Source organism: Cuculus canorus, chromosome 33 (genome assembly GCF_017976375.1).
Source record: "Cuculus canorus isolate bCucCan1 chromosome 33, bCucCan1.pri, whole genome shotgun sequence".
NCBI lineage: Eukaryota > Metazoa > Chordata > Aves > Cuculiformes > Cuculidae > Cuculus > Cuculus canorus.
Window position 1 is genome coordinate 957,033 of NC_071433.1, and position 19,140 is coordinate 976,172.

At 58.7% G+C, this 19,140-nt stretch overlaps 1 protein-coding gene across 2 annotated transcripts; it reads right to left on the reverse strand.

The window, feature by feature from the left end:
* Positions 1-5,402: 5,402 nt before the first annotated feature.
* LRRC4B (leucine rich repeat containing 4B) lies at positions 5,403-17,130 on the reverse strand. Of its 2 annotated transcripts, none has more exons than XM_054052315.1 (2): positions 16,883-17,130; positions 5,403-7,453 (listed from the first exon to the last, which is right to left on the reverse strand). In XM_054052315.1, exon 2 carries the CDS (start codon positions 7,411-7,413, stop codon positions 5,425-5,427), a length of 1,989 nt encoding a protein of 662 aa, XP_053908290.1. In that variant the 5' UTR covers positions 7,414-7,453; positions 16,883-17,130; the 3' UTR covers positions 5,403-5,424. The 2 variants fall into 2 exon arrangements, with proteins under 2 accessions (XP_053908290.1, XP_053908291.1); XM_054052316.1 differs by lacking the exon at positions 16,883-17,130 and adding an exon at positions 9,858-9,926.
* Between the last annotated feature and the right edge of the window lie 2,010 nt (positions 17,131-19,140).

Consider the following 19,140-nt stretch of genomic DNA (forward strand, 5'->3'; position numbering starts at 1 on the left):
CCTTTTGGCCACTTTAGGCCCCTTTTTGACCACTTTAGGCCCCTCTTTGGCCACTTTAGGCCCCTTTTGGCCACTTTAGGCTCTTTTTGGCCAATTCAGGCCCCTCTTTGGCCACTTTGGGCTCCTTTTGGCCACTTTAGGCCCCTCTTTGGCCACTTTAGGCGCCTTTTGGCCACTTTAGGCCCCTCTTTGGCCACTTTAGACTCCTTTTGGCCACTTTAGACTCCTTTTGGCCACTTTAGGCCCCTCTTTTGGCCACTTTAGGCCCCTCTTTGGCCACTTTAGGCTCTTTTTGGCCAATTCAGGCCCCTCTTTGGCCACTTTAGGCTCCTTTTGGCCACTTTAGGTCCCTTTTTGACCACTTTAGGCCCCTCTTTGGCCACTTTATGCCCCTCTTTGGCCACTTTATGCCCCTCTTTGGCCACTTTAGGCCCCTCTTTGGCAACTTTAGGCTCCTTTTGACCACTTTAGACTCCTTTTGGCCACTTTAGACTCCTTTTGACCACTTTAGGCCCCTCTTTGGCCACTTTAGGCCCCTCTTTTGGCCACTTTAGACTCTTTTTGGCCCTTCTTTGGCCACTTTAGACTCCTTTTGGCCACTTTAGATCCCTCTTTGGCCACTTTAGGCTCTTTTTAGCCAATTCAGGCCCCTCTTTGGCCACTTTAGACTCCTTTTGGCCACTTTAGGCCTCTCTTTGGCCACTTTAGGTCCCTCTTTGACCACTTTAGGCCCCTCTTTGGCCACTTTAGACTCCTTTTGACCACTTTAGGCCCCTCTTTGGCCACTTTAGGTCCCTCTTTGGCCACTTTAGGCCCCTCTTTGGCCACTTTAGACTCCTTTTGGCCACTTTAGGCCCCTCTTTTGGCCACTTTAGGCCCCTCTTTGGCCACTTTAGGCTCCTTTTGGCCACTTTAGGCCTCTTTTTGGCCAATTCAGGCCCCTCTTTGGCCACTTTAGGTCCCTTTTTGACCACTTTAGCCCCCTCTTTGGCCACTTTAGGCCCCTCTTTGGCCACTTTAGGCCTCTCTTTGGCCACTTTAGACTCCTTTTGTCCACTTTAGGCTCCTTTTGGCCACTTTAGGCCCCTCTTTGGCCACTTTTGATTCCTTTGGCCACTTTAGGCCCCTCTTTGGCCACTTTAGGCCTCTCTTTGGCCACTTTAGACTCCTTTTGTCCACTTTAGGCTCCTTTTGGCCACTTTAGGCCCCTCTTTGGCCACTTTTGATTCCTTTGGCCACTTTAGGCCCCTCTTTGGCCACTTTAGGCCTCTCTTTGGCCACTTTAGACTCCTTTTGTCCACTTTAGGCCCCTCTTTGGCCACTTTAGACTCCTTTTGGCCAATTCAGGCCCCTCTTTGGCCACTTTAGGCTCCTTTTGGCCACTTTAGGTCCCTTTTTGACCACTTTAGGCCCCTCTTTGGCCACTTTAGGCCTCTTTTGGCCACTTTAGGCCCCTCTTTGACCACTTTATGCCCCTCTTTGGCCACTTTATGCCCCTCTTTGGCCACTTTAGGCCCCTCTTTGGCAACTTTAGGCTCCTTTTGACCACTTTAGACTCCTTTTGGCCACTTTAGACTCCTTTTGACCACTTTAGGCCCCTCTTTGGCCACTTTAGGCCCCTCTTTTGGCCACTTTAGGCTCTTTTTGGCCAATTCAGGCCCTCTTTGACCACTTTAGGCCCCTCTTTGGCCACTTTAGGCCCCTTTTGGCCCTTCTTTGGCCACTTTAGACTCCTTTTGGCCACTTTAGATCCCTCTTTGGCCACTTTAGGCTCTTTTTAGCCAATTCAGGCCCCTCTTTGGCCACTTTAGACTCCTTTTGGCCACTTTAGGCCTCTCTTTGGCCACTTTAGGTCCCTCTTTGACCACTTTAGGCCCCTCTTTGGCCACTTTAGACTCCTTTTGACCACTTTAGGCCCCTCTTTGGCCACTTTAGGCCCCTCTTTGGCCACTTTAGGCCCCTCTTTGGCCACTTTAGGCCCCTCTTTGTCCACTTTAGACTCCTTTTGGCCACTTTAGGCCCCTCTTTGACCACTTTAGGCCCCTCTTTGGCCACTTTAGGCCCCTTTTGGCCACTTTAGGCCCCACTTTGGCCACTTTAGGCCCCTCTTTGGCCACTTTAGGCTCCACTTTGGCCACTTTAGGCCCCTTTTGTCCACTTTAGGCTCTTTTTGGCCCCTTTTGGCCCCTCTTTGGCCAACTTTACTCCCTTTTTGGCCACCGTCTGCCCCCTCGCACACGCGTCGCCCCCTCCCCCTCCCCCTTTCGGCGCCGTTGGAAACCGTGAGGGATTTTATTAAAATAGGAAACGCGGCGCCGCCGGCGACTAAAAAACCCCAAACCCCCTCCCCCCCGCGGGGACGAGCACGAGCGGCTGCCTCGCACGAGGACCTCGCACGAGGCCTTTGCACGAGGCCCTATGTCACACGAGGCCTTTGCACGAGGAACTGTGTCGCACGAGGCCCTCGCACGAGGCCCTGTGCCACTCCAGTCTGTTGCACGAGGCCCTGTGGCGCACGAGGCCATTGCACGAGGCCGTTGCACGAGGCCCTGTGTCATAGAAAGCCTTTGCACGAGGCCCTGTGTCACACCAGTCTGTTGCACGAGGCCTTTGCACGAGGCCCTGTGTCACACGAGGCCTTTGCACGAGGCCCTGTGTCACTCCAGTCCGTTGCACGAGGCCGTCGCACGAGTCCGTCACGCCACGCCCCGTGTCCTCCGTGTCCTTTGCACGAGTCCCTCGCACGAGGCTCCGCACGTGTCCCGGTCCCTCGCACGAGGCCTCACCAGTCCGTCCCACGTGGTCCCACGTCACACGAGTCCCTCGCACGAGGCCATCGGGGCTCTGTCTTGCACGAGGGCGGGGGGGGGCTGCGCGGCTGTTGCACGAGGGCGTGCGTTGCACGACTGCTGGGCCTCACACGAGGCTCTCCCCCCCTCCCCCCCATTGCACGAGGCGGCGTGTCGCACGACGAGCTGCTCCTTGCACGAGGGAGGCTGAGGGCGGGCCTTGCACGAGCCCCGTGTGTCGCACAAGTGCTTGGCTGCAACCCCTCTGTCGCACGAGGGGTTTGCACAAGAGGGTTTGTTGCACGAGGGGTTTGTTGCACGACGGGGTTTGTTGCATGAGGCTGTGCGTGCAAACCCCCCCGTGCAATGCACGCCCTCGTGTGAGCCCCAAATCCCTCTTTTCCCCCCTTAATTCGACCCTCAAATCCCCCTTTTCCCCCCTTAATTCGCGCCTCAATTCCCCCTTTTCCCCCCTTAATTCGTGCCCCAAATCCCCCTTTTCACCCCTTAATTCGACCCTCAATTCCCCCTTTTCCCCCCTTAATTCGAGCCCCAAATCCCCCTTTTCACCCCTTAATTCGACCCTCAATTCCCCCTTTTCACCCCTTAATTCGCGCCCCAAATCCCTCTTTTCACCCCTTAATTCGACCCTCAAATCCCTCTTTTCACCCCTTAATTCGCGCCTCAATTCCCCCTTTTCACCCCTTAATTCGACCCTCAAATCCCCCTTTTCACCCCTTAATTCGCGCCCCAAATCCCTCTTTTCACCCCTTAATTCGCGCCTCAATTCCCCCTTTTCACCCCTTAATTCGCGCCTCAATTCCCCCTTTTCCCACCTTAATTCGAGCCCCAAATCCCTCTTTTCACCCCTTAATTCGACCCTCAAATCCCCCTTTTCACCCCTTAATTCGCGCCTCAAATCCCTCTTTTCACCCCTTAATTCGAGCCTCAATTCCCCCTTTTCACCCCTTAATTCGACCCTCAATTCCCCCTTTTCACCCCTTAATTCGAGCCCCAAATCCCCCTTTTCCCCCCTTAATTCGCGCCTCAAATCCCTCTTTTCCCCCCTTAATTCGAGCCTCAAATCCCTCTTTTCCCCCCTTAATTCGAGCCTCAAATCCCTCTTTTCACCCCTTAATTCGCGCCTCAATTTCCCCTTTTCCCCCCTTCCTTCGCGCCTCAATTCCCCCTTTTCCCCCCTTAATTCGTGCCTCAGTTTCCCCTTTTCCCCCCATCCTTCGCCCCTCAATTCCCCCTTTTCACCCCTTCCTTCGCGCCTCAATTCCCCCTTTTCCCCCCTTAATTCGTGCCTCAGTTTCCCCTTTCCCCACCATCCTTCGCCCTTCGAATCCCCCTTTTCCCCCCTTCCTTCGCGCCTCAATTCCCCCTTTTCCCCCCTTAATTCGTGCCTCAATTCCCCCTTTTCCCCCCTTAATTCGTGCCTCAGTTTCCCCTTTCCCCCCCTTCCTTCGCCCTTCGAATCCCCCTTTTCCCCCCTTCCTTCGCGCCTCAATTCCCCCTTTTCCCCCCTTAATTCGTGCCTCAATTCCCCCTTTTCCCCCCTTAATTCGTGCCTCAGTTTCCCCTTTCCCCACCATCCTTCGCCCTTCGAATCCCCCTTTTCCCCCCATCCTTCGTGCCTCAGTTTCCCCTTTTCCCCCCTCAATTCGCGCCTCAATTCCCCCTTTTCACCCCTTAATTCGTGCCTCAGTTTCCCCTTTCCCCACCATCCTTCGCCCTTCGAATCCCCCTTTTCCCCCCATCCTTCGTGCCTCAGTTTCCCCTTTTCCCCCCTCAATTCGCGCCTCAATTCCCCCTTTTCACCCCTTAATTCGACCCTCAAATCCCCCTTTTCCCACCTTCCTTCGCGCCTCAATTCCCCCTTTTCCCCCCTTCCTTCGCCCCTCAATTCCCCCTTTTCCCCCCTTAATTCGTGCCTCAGTTTCCCCTTTCCCCCCCTTCCTTCGCCCTTCGAATCCCCCTTTTCCCCCCTTCCTTCGCGCCTCAATTCCCCCTTTTCACCCCTTAATTCGAGCCCCAAATCCCCCTTTTCCCACCTTAATTCGACCCTCAAATCCCCCTTTTCACCCCTTAATTCGACCCTCAATTCCCCCTTTTCCCCCCTTAATTTGCGCCTCGATTCCCTCTTTTCCCACCATCCTTCGCGCTTCGAATCCCTCTTTTCCCCCCTTAATTCGAGCCTCAATTTCCCCTTTTCCCACCTTCCTTCGCGCCTCAATTCCCCCTTTTCCCCCCTTCCTTCGCGCCTCAATTCCCCCTTTTCCCCCCTTAATTCGTGCCTCAGTTTCCCCTTTCCCCACCATCCTTCGCCCTTCGAATCCCCCTTTTCCCCCCTTCCTTCGCGCCTCAATTCCCCCTTTTCCCCCCTTAATTCGCGCCTCAATTCCCCCTTTTCACCCCTTAATTCGTGCCTCAGTTTCCCCTTTCCCCACCATCCTTCGCCCTTCGAATCCCCCTTTTCCCCCCATCCTTCGTGCCTCAGTTTCCCCTTTTCCCCCCTTCCTTCGCGCCTCAATCCCCCCTTTTTCCCCCCCTTCCTTCCCGCCCCGAACCCCTCTTCCTCTCCCGCCCTCGCGCACCCCCAAACCCCCCTTTTTTTCCGCCGCCGCCGCGCTCAGATCTGCGTCTCCTGAACGTTCTCCTTGGAAGGGCTCTTGAAGAGCAGCGGTTCGTGCACGGAGTTGAGCAGCGGCGTTTTCCCCAACGCCGCCGCCGTCGCGGTGTTACCGTAATGCGCCGCCAACGCCGCGTAACGCTCCAGGTGATCCCTCTCCAACGCCGGTAACGCCAAACGGTTATCACCACCACAACCACCACCACCGGCGGCGGTGGCGGCGGACAACTCATCCTCCACGTTCACGATCTCCACGGCGCGCGCGGCACCGCCGCCGCCGCCGCGGTGATGCTTATGGCGTTGGTGTTGCTTCCGTAACTTATAGAACGCCACCAACATAACGGCGGCCATGAAGGTGATGGCCACGAAGCACCCGATGATGATTTTGGTGGTCTTCAAGACGTCATCCAAATCTTGGAGACCACCGCCGGCGCCGCCGGATGACGCCACCGCCGTTATGGCCACCGTAAAGGGTTTCCCCGTCGCTCGCGTGGACGGAGACGCCGTCGAAACGCCGGATGTATCCCACCCGGCGGTGGGCGCCGATGATGTTTGCGGGGATGGTTCTTCGCCGCCGGCGTCGGTGGTTTCCACGGTGACGGTGGTGAAATAGGTGTATCCCGTAGCGGCGGCGGCGGCGGCAGCGGCGGCGTCGGCGGCCGAAACGTTCAGCGTTGCCGACGCCGTGGTGTTACCGGCGGCGTTGGTCACCATACAGGTATATTGCCCCGTGTCTTGCACGGTGACGTTGGTGAAATTGAGCGTTCCGTCGTGTAAGACGGAAATACGGACGCGGTACGAACCGTGAGTCATTAACGTCCCGTTGGGCGTCAACCAATTCACCGACGTCATAGCGGTTCCGGTACGGCATTTGAGCTCGGCCGCCATTCCTTCGGTGACGTTAAGGTCGGCGGGCGGTTCGACGATAACCGGAGCGTAACAGGTGAAGTGCCCCGGTTCCAACTCGCCTAAATAGCGCCCGCGTAACGGCGGCGGCGCGTGACACCGGGCGCAACAACTGGTGTTACTGGGAACGGTCTCCCTCAACCACCAACTCAACCAAAGGACGTCGCAATCGCACCGCCAAGGGTTATGGTGGAGGTGAACGCGTTCCAAACGGTGCAACGGTGCGAAAAGGTCGTGCGGTAACGACGCCAATTCGTTATGGGCCAAATTGAGCTCTTCCAAAGCTTTGAGGTCATCGAATGCGTTGCGTTCCACCGCCGCCACGCGTGCGTGCATCAACCATAGCTTCCTCAAACTCCCGAGGCCTTGGAAAGATCCCGGTCGGACGCGACCTAAACGGTTACCGGAAAGTTCCAATTCTTCCAATCGGACCAAAGCGGTTAAATTTGGGATCTCCTTGAGGTTACACATCCCTAAATTTAAGTAGCGGAGGTTGACCAACCCTTCGAAAGCGGCTTCGGAGATGTATTCCAAGCGTTTGAGTTCGCCGAGGTCGAGGCGGCGTAAAGAAGGGACGCGGTTGAAGGCGTACGAAGGGATACTCTCGATGGGGTTATTCCGTAACCAAAGCTCGCGGAGTTTGGAGAGGTACTCGAACGCTTGGGTGGGAACGGTGGTCAAACGGTTGTCGAAGAGCTCCAACGTGTTGAGGTTGGGGAGACCGTTAAACGCTCCGACTTCGACTTTGCGGACTAAATTCCGGCTGAGTTGAAGGATTTCCAAGTGGCGAAGGTGTTTGAAGGTATCCGTACGGATGATTTGGATGTGGTTCTCTTGGAGGTTGAGGTATCGGGTGTTGACGGAAATGCTTCCGGGGACTTCCAGGAGGTCGCGGCGGGTGCAGATGACGCGGCTGGCTTGGTTGCTGCAGGAACAGGCGGCCGGGCAGGAGGTGGGAGCGGAAGCCGGGAAAGATGGGGATACCAAGAGGAGGAGGAGAAGGAGGAGAAGGAGAAGGAGAAGGAATGGCGGAGGAGGAGGAGGCGACGGCGGCCGCATCCTAAGGGGCGTGGATGAGGCCATGGTGAAAGGGCATCGTTGGCCCTCAGGGCCCGGCGTGGAGCTGGAAAAGAGGGGAGAGGGTCAGGGGGGAGAGGGGGAGAGGAGGAGGTGGAGATGGAGGACATGGAAGAAGGGATGAGGTGGAGAAGGATGAAGTGGAGAAGGATGAGATGGAGAAGGATGAGATGGAGAGGGATGAGATGGAGAGGGATGAGGGGAGAGGGATGAGGTGGAGAGGGAGAAGGTGGAAGAAGGAATGAGGTGGAGAAGGATGAGATGGAGAGGGAGGAGGTGGAGAACAATGAGGTGGAGAAGGATGGGGGGAGAGGGATGAGGTGGAAAAAGGGATGAGGTGGAGAAGGATGAGGGGAGAGGGATGAGATGGAGAGGGATGAGATGGAAGAAGGATGAGGTGGAGAATGATGAGGTGGAAGAAGGGATGAGGGGAGAGGGATGAGATGGAGAGGGAGGAGATGGAGAAGGAGGAGGTGGAGAGGGATGAGGGGGAGAGGGATGAGATGGAAGAAGGGATGAGATGGAGAGGGAGGAGGTGGAGAGGGAGGAGATGGAGAGGGATGAGATGGAGAGGGAGAAGGTGGAAGAAGGGATGAGGTGGAGAACAATGAGGTGGAGAGGGATGAGGTGGAGAAGGATGAAGTGGAGAAGGATGAGATGGAGAACAATGAGATGGAGAAGGATGAAGTGGAGAAGGATGAAGTGGAGAAGGATGAGATGGAGAGGGAGAAGGTGGAGAGGAATGAGGTGGAGAGGGATGAGGGGGAGAGGGATGAGGGGAGAGGGATGAGATGGAGAAGGATGAGGTGGAAGAAAGGATGAGATGGAGAGGGAGGAGATGGAGAACAATGAGGTGGAGAGGGATGAGGTGAAAGAAGGAATGAGGTGGAGAAGGATGAGATTGAGAGGGATGAGGTGGAGAAGGAGGAGATGGAGAGGGAGGAGATGGAGAGGAATGAGGTGGAAGGAGGGATGAGGTGGAGAACAATGAGGTGGAGAGGGATGAGGTGGAGAGGGATGAGGTGGAGAGGGATGAGATGGAAGAAGGATGAAGTGGAGAAGGATGAAGTGGAGAAGGTTGAGATGGAGAGGAATGAGGTGGAAGAAGGAATGAGGTGGAGAACAATGAGGTGGAGAGGGAGGAGATGGAGAGGAATGAGATGGAAGAAGGATGAAGTGGAGAGGGATGAGGTGGAGAGGGATGAGGGGGAGAGGGATGGGGGGGAGAGGGATGGGGGGGAAGAAGGAATGAGATGGAGAACAATGAGGTGGAGAACAATGAGGTGGAGAACAATGAGGTGGAGAAGGATGAGATGGAGAGGGAGGAGATGGAGAGGGATGAGGTGGAAGAAGGGATGAGGTGGAGAACAATGAGGTGGAGAGGGATGAGATGGAGAGGGATGAGATGGAAGAAGGATGAAGTGGAGAAGGATGAGGTGGAAGAAGGCATAAGGTGGAGAACAATGAGGTGGAGAGGGATGAGATGGAGAGGGATGAGGGGGAGAGGGAGAAGGTGGAGATGGAGATGGAGGACATGGAAGAAGGGATGAGGTGGAGAACGATGAGATGGAGAAGGATGAAGTGGAGAAGGATGAAGTGGAGAAGGATGAGATGGAGAGGGAGGAGGTGGAAGAAGGGATGAGGTGGAGAGGGATGAGGGGAGAGGGATGAGATGAAGACGGATGAGATGGAGAAGGATGAGATGGAGAGGGATGAGATGGAGAACGATGAGATGGAGAACAATGAGGTGGAGAAGGATGAGGTGGAGAAGGATGAAGTGGAGAAGGATGAGGTGGAGAGGGAGAAGGTGGAGAAGGATGAGGGGGAGAAGGATGAGATGGAGAGGGATGAGGGTGAGAGGGATGAGGGGGGGATGGATGCCCCCGTGCAAGCACCCACCCCCCCCCCCGCGGCCTTGCACAAGCGCGTGCAAACCCCGCCCTCCCGCGCGTGCAAACGCCTCCCTCCTCCGTCCCCCTCCCCTCTGTGCGCTCCTGGCGCGCTCCCGCCTTGCACGCGCGCGTGCAACGCCCTCCGTGCACCCTCCCCGCACCCTCCCATGCCATCCCCGCAGCTCCTCCTTTGCACGCTCAGCTCCCCCTTTGCACGCCGAGCTCCCCCTTTGCACGCTCAGCTCCCCTATTTGCACGCTCAGCTCCCCCATTTGCACGCCGAGCCCCCCCTTTTTGCACGCTCAGCTCCCCTTTTTGCACGCTCAGCTCCCCCTTTTGCACCCTCAGCTCCCCCTTTTGCACGCCGAGCTCCCCCTTTTGCACGCTCAGCTCCCCTTTTTGCACGCCGAGCTCCCCCTTTTTGCACGCCGAGCTCCCCCTTTTGCACGCTCAGCTCCCCCTTTTGCACGCTCAGCTCCCCTTTTTGCACGCTCAGCTCCTCCCCCCCCCCCTTTGCACCCCCTTTGCACGCTCGTGTGCCCCCCCCCCAGGCCTTACCCCGCACCCCCGGCCTCGCTCGGCCGCGCCGCCTTCCTCCTCCTCCTCCTCCTCCTCCTCCTTCCTGCCTTCCCCCCCCCACCCCCCCGGCTCCTTCCTGCCCCCCCCCCTTCCTGCGACCCCCCCTTTCCCCTTCCTGCCCCCCCCTCAGCTGCAGCGCAGCCCCCCCCAATCCATCCCCCCCCTCCCCCCCCCCGCTGCAGCCCCCGAAGGCTCCGCCCGCGCCGCTGCTGCTGCTGCTGCTGCTGCAGCCCCTCCCGCCGCCGACCCCCCCATTGCAGCCCATTGCACCCCGATTGCACCCCCATTGCATCCCCATTGCACCCCTATTGCACCCCCATTGCAGCCCTATTGCACCCCGATTGCATCCCCATTGCATCCCTATTGCACCCCTATTGCACCCCCATTGCATCCCTATTGCACCCCTATTGCACCCCCATTCCACCCCCATTGCAGCCCCATTGCACCCCCATTGCACCCCCATTGCACCCCTATTGCAGCCCTATTGCACCCCTATTGCACCCCGATTGCACCCCCATTGCACCCCCATCGCACCCCCATTGCATCCCCATTGCATCCCTATTGCAACCCCCTTACATCCCCATTGCACCCCCATTGCATCCCATTTCATTCCCCATTGCATCCCCATTGCACCCCGATTGCACCCCCATCGCACCCCCATTGCATCCCTATTGCACCCCCATTGCAGCCCATTGCACCCCAATTGCACCCCCATTGCATCCCTATTGCACCCCCATTGCTTCCCATTTCATTCCCCATTGCACCCCCATTGCACCCCCATTCCACCCCCATTGCACCCCCATTGCATCCCCATTGCACCCCCATTGCATCCCGATTGCACCCCCATTGCACCCCCATTGCATCCCCATTGCACCCCCATTGCACCCCCATTTCAATCCCCATTGCACCCCTATTGCATCCCTATTGCACCCCCATTGCATCCCATTTCATTCCCCATTGCACCCCCATTGCACCCCTATTGCACCCCCATTCCACCCCCATTGCAGCCCCATTGCACCCCCATTGCATCCCTATTGCATCCCTATTGCACCCCCATTGCACCCCTATTGCAGCCCCATTGCACCCCCATTGCATCCCTATTGCAACCCCCTTACACCCCCATTGCACCCCCATTCCACCCCCATTCCACCCCCATTGCATCCGTATTGCACCCCCATTGCAGCCCCGTTGCACCCCGATTGCACCCTCATTGCACCCCCATTGCACCCCCATTGCACCTCCATTCCACCCCCTATTGCACCCCCATTGCACCCCCATTGCACCCCATGCACCCCCATTGCATTCCCCATTGCACCCCCCTTACACCCCCATCGCATCCCCATTGCATCCCATGCACCCCCCATTGCACCCCCATTGCACCCCTATTTCAAGCCCCATTCCACCCTCTGCACCCCCACTGCACCCCCTATTGCACCCCCATTCCACCCCCATTGCATCCCGATTCCACCCCCATTGCACCCCCATCGCATCCCCATTGCATCCCATGCACCCCCACTGCACCCCCTATTGCACCCCCATTTCAAGCCCCATTGCACTCCCATTGCACTCGTATTGCACCCCCATTCCACCCCCTATTGCACCCCTATTGCACCCCCTGCATCCCCCATTGCACGCCCATTGCATCCCTATTGCACCCCCATTGCACCCCCATTGCATCCCATGCACCCCCATTGCATTCCCCATTGCACCCCCCCTTACACCCCCCATCGCATCCCCATTGCATCCCATGCACCCCCCATTGCACCCCCATTGCACCCCTATTTCAAGCCCCATTCCACCCTCTGCACCCCAATTGCACCCCTATTGCACCCCCATTCCACCCCATTGCATCCCTATTGCACCCCCATTGCACCCCCATTGCACCTCCTTTGCAGCCCCCATTGCACCCCCCTTACACCCCCATTGCACCCCCATTGCACCCCTATTACACCCATTCCACCCCATTGCACCCCCTGCACCCCTATTTCAAGCCCCATTCCACCCTCTGCACCCCCATCGCACCCATTGCACCCCCCATTGCACCCCTGTAGCACTCCCATTGCACCCCATGCACCCCCATTGCACCCCCATTGCACCCCCTGCACCCCTATTTCAAGCCCCATTGCACCCCCATTGCACCCCTATTGCACCCCTATTTCAAGCCCCATTCCACCCTCTGCACCCCCATCGCACCCATTGCACCCCCATTGCACCCCTGTAGCACTCCCATTGCACCCCATGCACCCCCATTGCACCCATTGCACCCCTATTGTACCACTATTGTACCCCCATTGCATCCCTATTGCACCCCTATTTCAAGCCCCATTCCACCCTCTGCACCCCCATTGCACCCCCGTTTACACCCTGTGCACCCCCATTTCGAGCCCCATTGCACCCCCATTGCACCCCATTGCACTCCCTGCACCCCCATTTCCTCCCTTGCACACTCCTTGCACCCCATTTCACCCCCTTACACACTCATTACACCCCCTTTGCCCCTCATTTCCCCCCTTTGCACCTCCTTTTGCTCACGTGGGCGTGCAAGGGCCAGCCTGGGGGGCGGAGCTTGCACGAGGAGCGTGCGAGGCAGCGGGGGGGGGGAGTGTGCAAAGGGCACGGGGGGGCAGTTTGCACACGTGTGCACACTTGTGCGCACCCCCTATGTACACACACACCCCCCTATAGGGACAGGGGGGGTCTATGGGGGTCCTATAGGTTAAAGGGGGGGTCTATGGGGGCCCTATAGCCCCTATAGGGACAGGAGGGGGTCTATGGGGGCCCTATAGCCCCTATAGGGACAGGGGGGTCTATGGGGGCCCTATAGGTACAGGGGGGGTCTATGGGGGCCCTATAGGTTAAAGGGGGGGTCTATGGGGGTCCTATAGCCCCTATAGGGACAGGGGGGTCTATGGGGGCCCTATAGGTACAGGGGGGTCTATGGGGGCCCTATAGCCCCTATAGGGACAGGGGGGGTCTATGGGGGCCCTATAGGTACAGGGGGGGTCTATGGGGGCCCTATAGCCCCTATAGGTACAGGGGGGTCTATGGGGGCCCTATAGGTACAGGGAGGGTCTATGGGGGCCCTATAGCCCCTATAGGGACAGGGGGGGTCTGTGGGGGCCCTATAGGTACAGGGGGGGTCTATGGGGGCCCTATAGCCCCTATAGGGACAGGGGGGGTCTCTGGGGGCCCTATAGGCACTATAGGGACAGGGGGGGGTCTATGGGGGTCCTATAGTCCCTATAGGGACAGGGGGGGGTCTATGGGGGCCCTATAGCCCCTATAGGGACGGGGGGGGGTCTATGGGGGCCCTATAGGCACTATAGGGACAGAGGGGGTCTATGGGGATCCTATAGGCACTATAGGGACAGGGGGGTCTATGGGGGCCCTATAGCCACTATGGGGACCGAGGGGTCTATGGGGGGTCCTATAGGCACTATAGGGACAGGGGGGTCTATGGGGGCCCTATAGCCCCTATAGGTACAGGGGGGTCTATGGGGGCCCTATAGCCCCTATAGGGACAGAGGGGGTCTATGGGGGTTCCTACAGCCCTATAGGTACAGGGGGGTCTATGGGGGCCCTATAGCCCCTATAGGGACAGGGAGGGGTCTATGGGGGCCCTATAGCCCCTATAGGGACAGGGGGGTCTCTGGGGGCCCTATAGCCCCTATAGGGACAGGGGGGTCTATGGGGGTCCTATAGTCCCTATAGGGACAGGAGGGGTCTATGGGGGCCCTATAGCCCCTATAGGGACAGGGGGGGTCTATAGGGGCCCTATAGCCCCTATAGGTACAGGGGGGTCTATGGGGGCCCTATAGCCGCTATGGGGACCGAGGGGTCTATGGGGGGCCCTACAGCCCCTATAGGTACAGGGGGGTCTATAGGGGCCCTATAGCCACTATGGGGACCGAGGGGTCTATGGGGGGTCCTATAGGCACTATAGGTACAAGGGGGTCTATGGGGGCCCTATAGCCACCATAGGTACAGGGGGGTCTATAGGGGTCCTATAGCCCCTATAGGGACAGGGGGGTCTATAGGGGTCCTATAGCCACTATAGGGACAGGGGGGGTCTATGGGGGCCCTACAGCCCCTATAGGTACAGGGGGGTCTCTGGGGGCCCTATAGCCACTATGGGGACTGAGGGGTCTATGGGGGTCCTATAGCCCCTATAGGTACAGGGGGGGTCTATGGGGGCCCTATAGGCACGATAGGTACAGGGGTATCTATGGAGGCCCTATAGGTACAGGGGGGTCTCTGGGGGCCCTATAGCCACTATGGGGACCGAGGGGTCTATGGGGGGTCCTACAGCCCCTATAGGTACAGGGGGGTCTATAGGGGCCCTATAGCCACTATGGGGACCGAGGGGTCTATGGGGGCCCTATAGCCCCTATAGGTACAGGGGGGTCTATAGGGGCCCTATAGCCACTATGGGGACCGAGGGGTCTATGGGGGGTCCTATAGCCCCTATAGGTACAGGGGGGTCTATAGGGGCCCTATAGCCACTATGGGGACCGAGGGGTCTATGGGGGGTCCTATAGCCCCTATAGGGACAGGGGGGGTCTATGGGGGCCCTATAGGCACGATAGGTACAGGGGTATCTATGGAGGCCCTATAGGTTAAAGGGGGGCCTATGGGGGCCCTATAGCCACTATGGGGACCGAGGGGTCTATCGGGGGTCCTATAGTCCCTATAGGTACAGGGGGGGTCTATGGGGGCCCTATAGGGACAGAGGGGGTCTATGGGGGCCCTGTAGCCCCTATAGGGACAGGGGGGGTCTATAGGGGCCCTATAGCCCCTATAGGGACAGAGGGGGTCTATAGGGGTCCTATAGCCCCTTTGGGGGTCCCTATGGGGCGGGGGGGGGTCCCTATGGCCCATATAGGGGAGCCCCGGCCTTGCCGCAGCCACTCCCCCCCCCATCTCCACAGCTCCCATCACCGCGGCAACCGTCACCATGGCAACGCGCATCCCCCCCCCCCCCCGGCACTGGGGACCCCCCAACCCCCCCAGTGGGGATCCCTGCGGGGACTGGGATGAACTGGGCTGAACTGGGATGAAACTGGGATGAAACTGGGCTGAACTGGGCTGAACTGGGATGAAACTGGGATGAACTGGGATGAAACTGGGATGAACCTGGGATGAACTGGGCTGGAACTGGGCTGAAACTGGGATGAACTGGGATGAAACTGGGCTGGACTGGGCTAAAATGGGCTGAAACTGGGCTGAACTGGGCTGGAATTGGGCTGAACTGGGCTGAACTGGGCTGAACTGGCCTTAAACTGGGCTGAAACTGGGATGAACTGGGCTGGAACTGGACTGAAACTGGGCTGAACTGGGCTGAACGGGGCTGAACTGGGATGAACTGGGATTAACTGGCCTTAAACTGGGATGAAACTGGGATGAAACTGGGATGAACTGGGCTGGAACTGGGATGAACTGGGCTTGAACTGGACTGAACTGGGCTGAAATGGCCTTAAACTGGGCTTAAACTGGGCTGAAACTGGGCTGAACTGGGCTGGAACTGAGCTGAACTGGGCTGAACTGGGCTGAACTGGGCTAAACTGGGCTTAAACTGGGCTGAACTGGGGAGAATTGGAGAGAGACTGGGCCTATGCTGGGAAATAGAGGGGGAACTGGGAGGGACTGGTCTGTACTGGGAGAGATTGGTATGCACTGGGAGGGACTGGTCTCTGCCACGAGGGATGCAAGGGTGTACTGGTCCTTACTGGGAGGCTGCAGGGATGCACTGGTCCTTACTGGGAGGGTGCAGGGATGCTCTGGCCCTTACTGGGAGGCTGCAGGGATGCACTGGTCCTTACTGGGAGGCTGCAGGGATGCTCTGGTCCTAACTGGGAGGCTGCAGGGATGCACTGGTCCTTACTGGGAGGGTGCAGGGATGCTCTGGTCCTTACTGGGAGGCTGCAGGGATGCTCTGGTCCTTACTGGGAGGCTGCAGGGATGCTCTGGTCCTTACTGGGAGGCTGCAGGGATTGTCTGGTCCTTACTGGGAGGCTGCAGGGATGCTCTGGTCCTTACTGGGAGGGTGCAGGGATGCACTGGTCCTTACTGGGAGGCTGCAGGGATGCTCTGGTCCTTACTGGGAGGCTGCAGGGGGGCACTGCTCCATACTGGGAGGCTGCAGGGATGCACTGGTCCTTACTGGGATGCTGCAGGGATGCTCTGGTCCTTACTGGGAGGCTGCAGGGATGCTCTGGTCCTTACTGGGAGGCTGCAGGGGTGCTCTGGTCCCTACTGGGAGGCTGCAGGGATGCTCTGGTCCTTACTGGGAGGCTGCAGGGGTGCACTGGTCCTTACTGGGATGGTGCAGGGATGCTCTGGTCCTTACTGGGAGGCTGCAGGGATGCTCTGGTCCTTACTGGGAGGGTGCAGGGATGCACTGGTCCTTACTGGGAGGGTGCAGGGATGCTCTGGTCCTTACTGGGAGGCTGCAGGGATGCTCTGGTCCTTACTGGGAGGCTGCAGGGGGGCACTGGTCCATACTGGGATGCTGCAGGGGTGCACTGGTCCTTACTGGGAGGCTGCAGGGATGCACTGGTCCTTACTGGGAGGGTGCAGGGATGCTCTGGTCCTTACTGGGAGGGTGCAGGGATGCACTGGTCCTTACTGGGAGGGTGCAGGGATGCTCTGGTCCTTACTGGGAGGGTGCAGGGATGCACTGGTCCTTACTGGGAGGCTGCAGGGATGCTCTGGTCCTTACTGGGAGGCTGCAGGGATGCTCTGGTCCTTACTGGGAGGCTGCAGGGGGGCACTGGTCCTTACTGGGAGGTTGCAGGGATGCTCTGGTCCTTACTGGGAGGCTGCAGGGATGCACTGGTCCTTACTGGGAGGATGCAGGGATGCTCTGGTCCTTACTGGGAGGCTGCAGGGATGCTCTGGTCCATACTGGGAGGGTGCAGGGGGGCACTGGTCCTTACTGGGAGGCATGCAGGGGTCCCTACTGGTCCCTACTGGTCCCTACTGGTCCATACTGGTCCCGCACTCACCGGGCCGGGCCGCAGCATCGCTCCCGCGGCCTCCGGGGGGCCCCGCGCCCCCCCCTCCCCGCTCCGCTTCGGCTCCGCTTCGGTCCCGGTTGGGCTCCGGATGGGTTCGGCTCCGCTTTAGGGTTCGGCTCCGTTCGGGTTCGGCTCCGCTTCGGCTCTTTTCGGCTCCGTTCGGGTTCGGCTCCGTTCGGGTTCGGCTCCGTTCGGGCTCGGTTTCCCCCTTCGGCTTTTTTCGGCTCCGCTCGGGTTCGGGTTCGGCTCCGTTCGGGTTTAGTTCGGCTCTTTCCGGATCCCTTCGGCTCCGACTCCGCTCGGGTTCGGCTTTTTTCGGCTCCTCTCGGTGGAGACGATGGGAGGAGGGGGTGGAGCGGGGGGGGGGGGGAGGGCGCGTAACGGGGACAGGAGGGGACACGGGGGGATATGGGGCGATATGGGGCGATATGGGGCGATATAGGGTGATATGGGGGGATATGGGGGTGTATGGGGGATATGGGGGGATATGGGGGGAGATGGGGGAGATGGGGGGAGATGGGGGGAGATGGGGGGATATGGGGCGATATGGGGGGAGATGGGGGGATATGGGGGGATATGGGGGGATATGGGGATATGGGGGGATATGGGGGGATATGGGGATATGGGGGGATATGGGGGATATGGGGGAGATGGGGATATGGGGGGATATGGGGGGGATATGGGGGATATGGGGGATATGGGGGGATATGGGGATATGGGGGGATATGGGGGAGATGGGGATATGGGGGGATATGGGGATATGGGGATATGGGGGAGATGGGGATATGGGGGGATATGGGGGGATATGGGGATATGGGGGGATATGGGGGAGATATGGGGGATATGGGGGATATGGGGGGATATGGGGGGATATGGGGGATATGGGGGATATGGGGGGATATGGGGGGATATGGGGGATATGGGGGATATGGGGAGATATGGGGGGATATGGGGGGATATGGGGGGATATGGGGAGATATGGGGGATATGGGGGGATATGGGGGATATAGGGGATATGGGGGATATGGGGGATATGGGGGGATATGGGGGGATATGGGGGATATGGGGGGATATGGGGGTGTATGGGGATATGGGGGGATATGGGGGGATATGGGGGTGTATGGGGATATGGGGGGATATGGGGGGATATGGGGGATATGGGGGGATATGGGGGTGTATGGGGATATGGGGCGATATGGGGGAGATGGGGACCCCATGTCCCCTTGTCCCATCCCATTGTCCCCCCATGTCCCATCTGGGTGTCCCCCCATATCCTCATGTCCCCCCCATATCGCCCCATATCCCCCCCCATTCCCCCCATTTCCCCCCCATATTCCCCCATTTACCCTCCATGTCCCCCCATACACCCCCATATCCCCCATATCCCCCCATATCCCCCATATCCCCCATATCCCCCCATATCCCCCCATATCGCCCCATATCCCCCCATATCCCCCCCATATCCCCCCATATCCCCCCATATCCCCCCCATATCCCCCCATACCCCCCCATATCCCCCCATATCGCCCCATATCGCCCCATATCGCCCCCCCCATATCCCGATATCCCCCCAAACAAAGGCTCAATGACTCGAGTCGTGGGGGGGGGGGGGGAGGCGCTTTATTGGGGGGTTTATGGCTTTGGGGGGACCCCAAAGGTGACACACACAGTGTGGGGAGGAGGGGGTTAAATTGGGGGGGGGGGGGGGTTGGGTTTTGGGGGGACACACAGAGACACTGCCCCCCCCCCCATACATATATACACAGACATTGGGGGGGGGTCCCCCCTTTTACGAACACATTGGGGGGGGGAGAAGAGGTTTGGGGGGACCCATACACAGACACGGGGAGGGGGGGTCCCTTTTTGGGGGGGGCCCTTTAGGAGGGGGGGTCTCTTTTGGGGGGGCCCTATTGGGGGGTCCCTTTTGGGGGGGCCCTTTTGGGGAAGGTCCCTTTTTGGAGGGGTCCCTGTTTTTGGGGGGTCTCTTTTGGGGGGGCCCTTTTTGGGGGGGGCCCTTTTTGGGGGGGTCCTTTTGGGGGGGGTCCCTTTTGGGAGTTCCCTTTTGGGGGTCCCTTTTTGTTGGGTCCCTTTTGGGGGATCCCTTTTTTAGGGGTGTTCCCTTTTTTGGGGGTCCCCTTTTGGAGGGGTCTCTTTTGGGGGTCCCTATTTTGGAGGGGTCCCTTTTTTGTGGGGATCCCTTTTTTGTGGGGGTCCCCTTTTGTGGGGGTCCCTTTTGGGGGTTCCCT

Excerpts from the sequence above, each read along its gene's own strand:
- LRRC4B (XM_054052315.1), bottom strand. The coding sequence starts at position 7,413 with ATGGCCTCATCCACGCCCCTTAGGATGCGGCCGCCGTCGCCTCCTCCT.